This window comes from Musa acuminata, chromosome BXJ3-7 (assembly GCF_036884655.1).
Source record: "Musa acuminata AAA Group cultivar baxijiao chromosome BXJ3-7, Cavendish_Baxijiao_AAA, whole genome shotgun sequence".
Lineage (NCBI taxonomy): Eukaryota > Viridiplantae > Streptophyta > Magnoliopsida > Zingiberales > Musaceae > Musa > Musa acuminata.
In genome coordinates, this window is record NC_088355.1 from 10,891,796 (window position 1) to 10,897,226 (window position 5,431).

At 40.9% G+C, this 5,431-nt stretch overlaps 1 protein-coding gene across 4 annotated transcripts; it reads right to left on the minus strand.

Annotated features, from left to right (window-relative positions):
• Positions 1-899: 899 nt before the first annotated feature.
• On the minus strand, positions 900-5,094 carry LOC135642360 (transcription factor bHLH68-like). 4 transcript variants are annotated; one of them, XM_065158460.1, is made up of 9 exons: positions 4,686-5,094; positions 4,087-4,408; positions 3,906-3,980; positions 3,720-3,785; positions 3,501-3,566; positions 3,213-3,266; positions 1,685-1,729; positions 1,443-1,487; positions 900-1,357 (listed from the first exon to the last, which is right to left on the minus strand). In XM_065158460.1, exons 1-9 carry the CDS (start codon positions 4,910-4,912, stop codon positions 1,226-1,228), a joined length of 1,032 nt encoding a protein of 343 aa, XP_065014532.1. In that variant the 5' UTR covers positions 4,913-5,094; the 3' UTR covers positions 900-1,225. The 4 variants fall into 4 exon arrangements, with proteins under 4 accessions (XP_065014532.1, XP_065014531.1, XP_065014534.1 ...); XM_065158459.1 differs by having other exon boundaries at positions 4,683-5,094; XM_065158462.1 differs by lacking the exons at positions 900-1,357; positions 1,443-1,487; positions 1,685-1,729 and adding an exon at positions 1,784-1,918 and having other exon boundaries at positions 4,683-5,063.
• Positions 5,095-5,431: the final 337 nt, after the last annotated feature.

Genomic DNA, 5,431 nt, shown 5'->3' on the forward strand with positions numbered 1-5,431 from the left:
TCGCAGTTATCCCCATACAAAGGAATGATGAAGGTGAGACGCAAGCGACGTGGGGATGCCAGTGAACTGTAGCTTAACCAAACAACGGACACAGATCACCAAAATGCGGCGTTACCGGGACGATGGTGGCGCCGGCAGGGAGGATCATCCGGCTGCCCGATTCCGTAGCAACGAAATCTTTCTGGAAAAGCAAGCTAAGCGATCGATACGGATCAATAGCATATGGGGATGGATTGGGACGTTTCCGTGGCTTTGCCCGCATGCCCATGACGACCATCGCCGTCTCGCTCCAGTTCGACACGGCCGTCGCCAAGAACAATCGCCGAGCCGAGAGAGGAAGGAGACAAGACGAAGGACCCGAAGCCCACGTGGTTTAGTTGGAAGTCTTTGTCATCCCAACTGCCAATGGGAGACGACATTATAGCGATGAATTATAATGGACTTTGAGATAAGTACAAGTAGAAAAGAATAAATATCCAATTCCAATTTGGAATTAGGGATGTCTTATTTATTATATGATAATATATTGAAATTTTTTGAATATTCATATCTAAAAATGAGATTCCTACAATTATAATCATTAAAAATAATTAAGACCGTAAGAAATTGGAGCTGTAGTTTACATGTCCGAAGGCCACCACATAAAGACATGTAATGTGGAGGACATTCTAATCAACCACAAAAGATGGCAAATCATGCAGCAAATATTATCAATAACAGCATTTCCCAGAAAGATGTATGATTAAATCAAACACCAGAAAGGATAAGCATTCAGCCAGGTTGACCACTTTGACTGGAACTAAAGCAAGGAAGAATATATATATATATATATATATATATATATATATATATATATATATATATATGATTACTTACTTCTGTATGATTGATGGATGAGATAGAGAAGGACAAAGTGAAACCCTAAACAACAAATAGTTACATCTTGAGGCATTTAAGAAGCTGCATGCTGAGCAGACTGCAGTAAGATGTAGACCAATATGGCATTCTAGACCTAAACCTAGAAGCTTGTGTCTTGAGTTTATGGCGTACAAGGGCCACCTGCTGCTGCACGACCTGATCTCTTCTTGGCATGCTCAATATTTTTATGTCTGTCATCCATAACATCATTAGCAATCAGCCTTCAGGCTTAGCAGAGTGACTGCTAGTGATGTTATGTCCACCTGCAGTCCCCAGGCAGGCAAAGAACCCTGCAAGCCTCGTCTCATCAGAAGCCTCCGCCGAGAGCCGGAGCCCAGAAATCAGCGCCGTTGTCACTCCCAACGTGCATGGTGAAGGAGACCGGCACCAGGCACAACCCTCGACTCCTGAGGTCCTTCTTCGGCTCCTCGCAGCGCTCCTGCCGTAAGCAACAGTGAAACCGAAGGAATCAATCTTCTGCAGTCGATCCCTGCAATATACTGAGTACATCAGCGTAAAAGTACCTGATCTTGTGGCCCGCTTCTCTTCATCCCACCTCCATCCGAGAACTGCATGCCACGGGAATGATGATAACATTAGGGAATTGTCAGTGTCACGAATACTTAGGTGTGAAGCTGTAAAGCTGATCCAACTTTGTTCTCTCAAAGCCTTTATGTTGTAAAGGAGCTTTAGCTAATGGAGTTATTTATCTATGACACAAAGCTTAGGTACTTGTTAAGGTGGGAAGAGATCCAATGAGATATACCTGAGCAGGGTCTTCAGATAATGAGCAGCTCGTGTTTCCTCGTGCCTGCAAACACCGGAGCCGAGGTTGAGCAACATCAACTTGTGCAGCTATTACGACATCAGTCATAGCTACCTTCTTTTGAGGGAAGAGAAAGGACAGGAATGTGGACGTGGCATGCATCTAGAGGACGAGAAGGGGTGGTGCGCCTTAAGTCACACACTCTTAAGTCGCAGTTTAGCTATACTGCTTTGACTAAAGGGAAAAAAGAAAAGGGATATATTACACACTTACTAACTATGCAAGCAAATACTAAGAAAAAGGATATGATTATACCTTAAAATGTGCGAATTTTCGAAAAAAATATTATTATTTTTAGTTTTTCTCAAAGATCTTCTTTTTCATATATCCCAAAAAATATTCCTCCTTTGCTATAGACTCTAAAATATACCTCCTTTGCTATAGATCAGTTCAATTCTTCAGTTATAATAATTTTAAATATATTTATATTAATTAAAAAAATTATAATTGATATAAAAGTCTCTCTATTTTGTTGTTCTTATTCCTAAATAATTATCTGAAATATTATTTTTTATAGATAAGCTAGTTTATATGGGGTTTCAAACCTATTTACCTCAGTTACAATGTTTTTAAATAGAGTTACAGTATATTAGTGGAGGTTCAAAAAAACATTCTATGTCAATTCAAAAATATTATAACTCACAATATAAATCCTATATATGGGGATTGGATCTATTCATCTTATGGATTGGGTTATCGGTCTAGTTATCCTATCAGGGGATATTTCAACAATGTCAACAAATAGGAGATGCTCTTTGGGAAATATGAATCAATGACACCTCTCAGATAAAATTAAAGAAGAAATTTTTTTTTCGAGAATTCGCCCATTGAAAATCACTATAGTATAATAATGGAGGAAGTCCATCTAACCAAAGAGAACTCAACAAAGGAGATGAAAAAGAATGATTCCTATTACTACTGTATCTATTTTGTTGAGCAGGAATGAGCAGTCATCTTTCATGATTTTATAACCATCAACACTGAAGAACAATTTCATCGTCTCAAAATAAAATTTGTCCCAGAATTAAGATCCATGTATGTGCATGAGATGACAACAAAAAAGCTATATGAATAAAAAAATCATATCTTTGTAGATCATAATCATAAATGAATAAGACAATATATTAATCTACAATGCCAACATTACCCATACATTGAGGGAAGCCTATTGTGTAGCTGATCGATTAGCTAATGCCGGTGGAGTATCTTTTTCTTTGTTGATATAGCCAATTCCCTGCTTAGTAAAGTTCATTTTGAGCTGTGATTGCAGATGCTTCTATTAAGATGTTAATTTTGCTTGCTAAATTTCTTTGTGGAAGATAAGAAACATGCAAGCTTTCAGAAAATCTAACACTTGCTAATAGTTTGGAGCGTTATTATGTGCGTTTGTATCGACGTGTGTCTGTGCTTCATGCGTTTGAGAGAGAGAGAGAGGATGGTGGGGAATGGCGAGTATGATGACACTTACAGGCTGCCTCATGTTGCCTGATGCACTGCCTTGCAGGTACGGCGAGCTGAGAGCCTAAATGAAAGAGAAGGTTGTTTGAGGCTACAAGACACCAATAACTAAAAGATACTGCATAAAACAAACACCCATGCTATGTATGCTGTCCATTTGCTTTTACTGCGTGCACACCCTCCCTTTCTTTTTAGCTTCACTTGCTTTCAGCGTGTGAGGACCGGAGAGAGCGAGAGAGAGAGAGAGAGAGAGAGAGAGAGAGAGAGAGAGAAAGAGAGAGAGAGAAGAGACTTGGACCTCAATTTGACTCTGGAGGAATCTGATGTAGCCAATGGCTTCTTGCAATACAGACGCAGTGTCAGTCTGAAAAGGAGTTCCATGTCAGATCTCCGTTGCTCAAACAACAAAGCAGAATGAAAAGAAAAAAATACAAAGTAGATTTCCAATAGTAAAGGAAATTGGAATCTCCAATACGAACTTGAAGACCTGTATCTGCTGCATGGTGTAGTAATATACCTTTCCGAAGGGGGAGACTAACTGGTGAAGTGCTGTTATTCGATCCCCTAACTTCTCCTTCCTCACCTGAAAAGCAAACAAGAAAACATGAGATCAATGGCCATTTCTTTTGCTTCTTTGATCATGGTAATTAAACTCTTTTTAGCTTCAAGTTTGCTTGTAGATTAGTGGTTAGCAGAGACAGACCTTGAGAGTAGATTTTGGAGAAAAAGATCCCTGAACCCTAGCCTTCTTGTTTGGAGCAGTTTCTGTGCTGTTGCACTGTCGAAGGTAAGACAACTTCAGAGAAACATACAGAAGGATCCAAATACGAAGCTTATAATCCTAGGAAAAGGAGAACGCATTGAATCCACAGTAGTTCTCTTACCTCCGACGAATTGTCTGGTTGGCGACGTGCCATGTTCGAGAAGTCCAATATGTTAGTGCTGAAACTGGTTGTGATACAGGATCTTGGAGATGAAGCCGGTAGGATTTGACCCCATGCAGATCTAGAGACCTGGATCCCTTCGTTCCCATGGCTATGCACATATCCACTTCCAGAGTACTCCTGCTTCATGTCAGCTATATGCGCAGTAGCTGAGGGGAACAGTACCTCATCACGCGGGTCATCACTACTCATCATCTTCTTGGTCTGGAAAGGAGTCCAACCATACTTCTCTTCTTCTCCCACAAGTCCTCCCCTGGAAGATCTGCATCGAAGCAGCAAAACAAGATTAGAAACTAAGAATTGTTTGGGTTTTTGTATGCAGGAAAGAGTGATTGACTTGTAAATGCAAATCTGAAACCAATTAATCTTCTTTCTTGTCCGGAAAACAAAAGAATTGTTTAGATCTCGGTGGAGGCATCTCAGCAAAAACTCATCTTAATCATGAAAACTCAGCATATATCACAATTATTGTCAACACACACAGAGAGAGAGAGAGAGAGAGAGAGAGAGAGAGAGAGAGAGAGAGAGAGAGTTACAACAATAGCTGGCACCATGACTCCAACAAGTCATGGCTATCTTGCCAAGGTGAGATCTCGGTATCGGAAGGCTGTGGGTTCTGCGGGAAGACCGAAGGGGAAGAAGAGGCAGGCAGTAGAGGAAAGGGTAGCTCAGGAGGTGGCTTCATATTGTTCGTGCTCCAGCAGTTTGGACTTCCCTCCATCATCTGCTGCTGCACCAGAGAGCTCCGAAACACTCCTCTATTCATGCCTCAACTTTTGGGGGTCTACTTCTGCTTCAGATCTCCTTGTGCTTCCACACTCCCAAGTCAATCCTCAGAAGTTTTGCTTCTCCTGTCTCAATGGATCATAGCTGAGAGAAGAACGAAAACCCAGGCCATGTTTGGAGGAACCTTAAGACATGAGGGTAGGGAGCCTTTTGTTTTCTTGTTCCCTTTCTCTCTCCTTAGTCTCTTATATTTTCTTTTACTTACTTTTATTCTCGCCCCCCTCACTTTTTTCACTGCTTTTGCTTTATGATAAAGTAGAGCAAAAAGGCAGTGGCAGTGCCTTCAGACCAGGAGTGGGTTGAAACTTTAAGGAGGTGTCCGAAGGTATATTTAGGACCAAGGGTTGGCAACATAGGCATAGGGATATGAGTAGTAGCATTCTTAAAACCTCTACTTACCCAACTGATCTAATGGGATTGAGACATGATGACACATGAATCCTCCCTTGGAAAAGGAAGAGTGAAGTATCAGGTAAGCATGATAAAAGCAAGATGACTG

What these genes read in the sequence shown, in the direction of transcription:
- LOC135642360 (XM_065158459.1), bottom strand. Translation starts at nt 4,912, where the DNA reads ATGAATAGAGGAGTGTTTCGGAGCTCTCTGGTGCAGCAGCAGATGATG. An exon ending in TAGTCTCCCCCTTCGGAAAG is followed by an intron (nt 3,567 to 3,719) that starts GTATATTACTAC and finishes ACTCCTTTTCAG; the next exon opens with ACTGACACTGCGTCTGTATT. An exon ending in CAGGCAACATGAGGCAGCCT is followed by an intron (nt 1,730 to 3,212) that starts GTAAGTGTCATC and finishes CGGTGTTTGCAG; the next exon opens with GCACGAGGAAACACGAGCTG.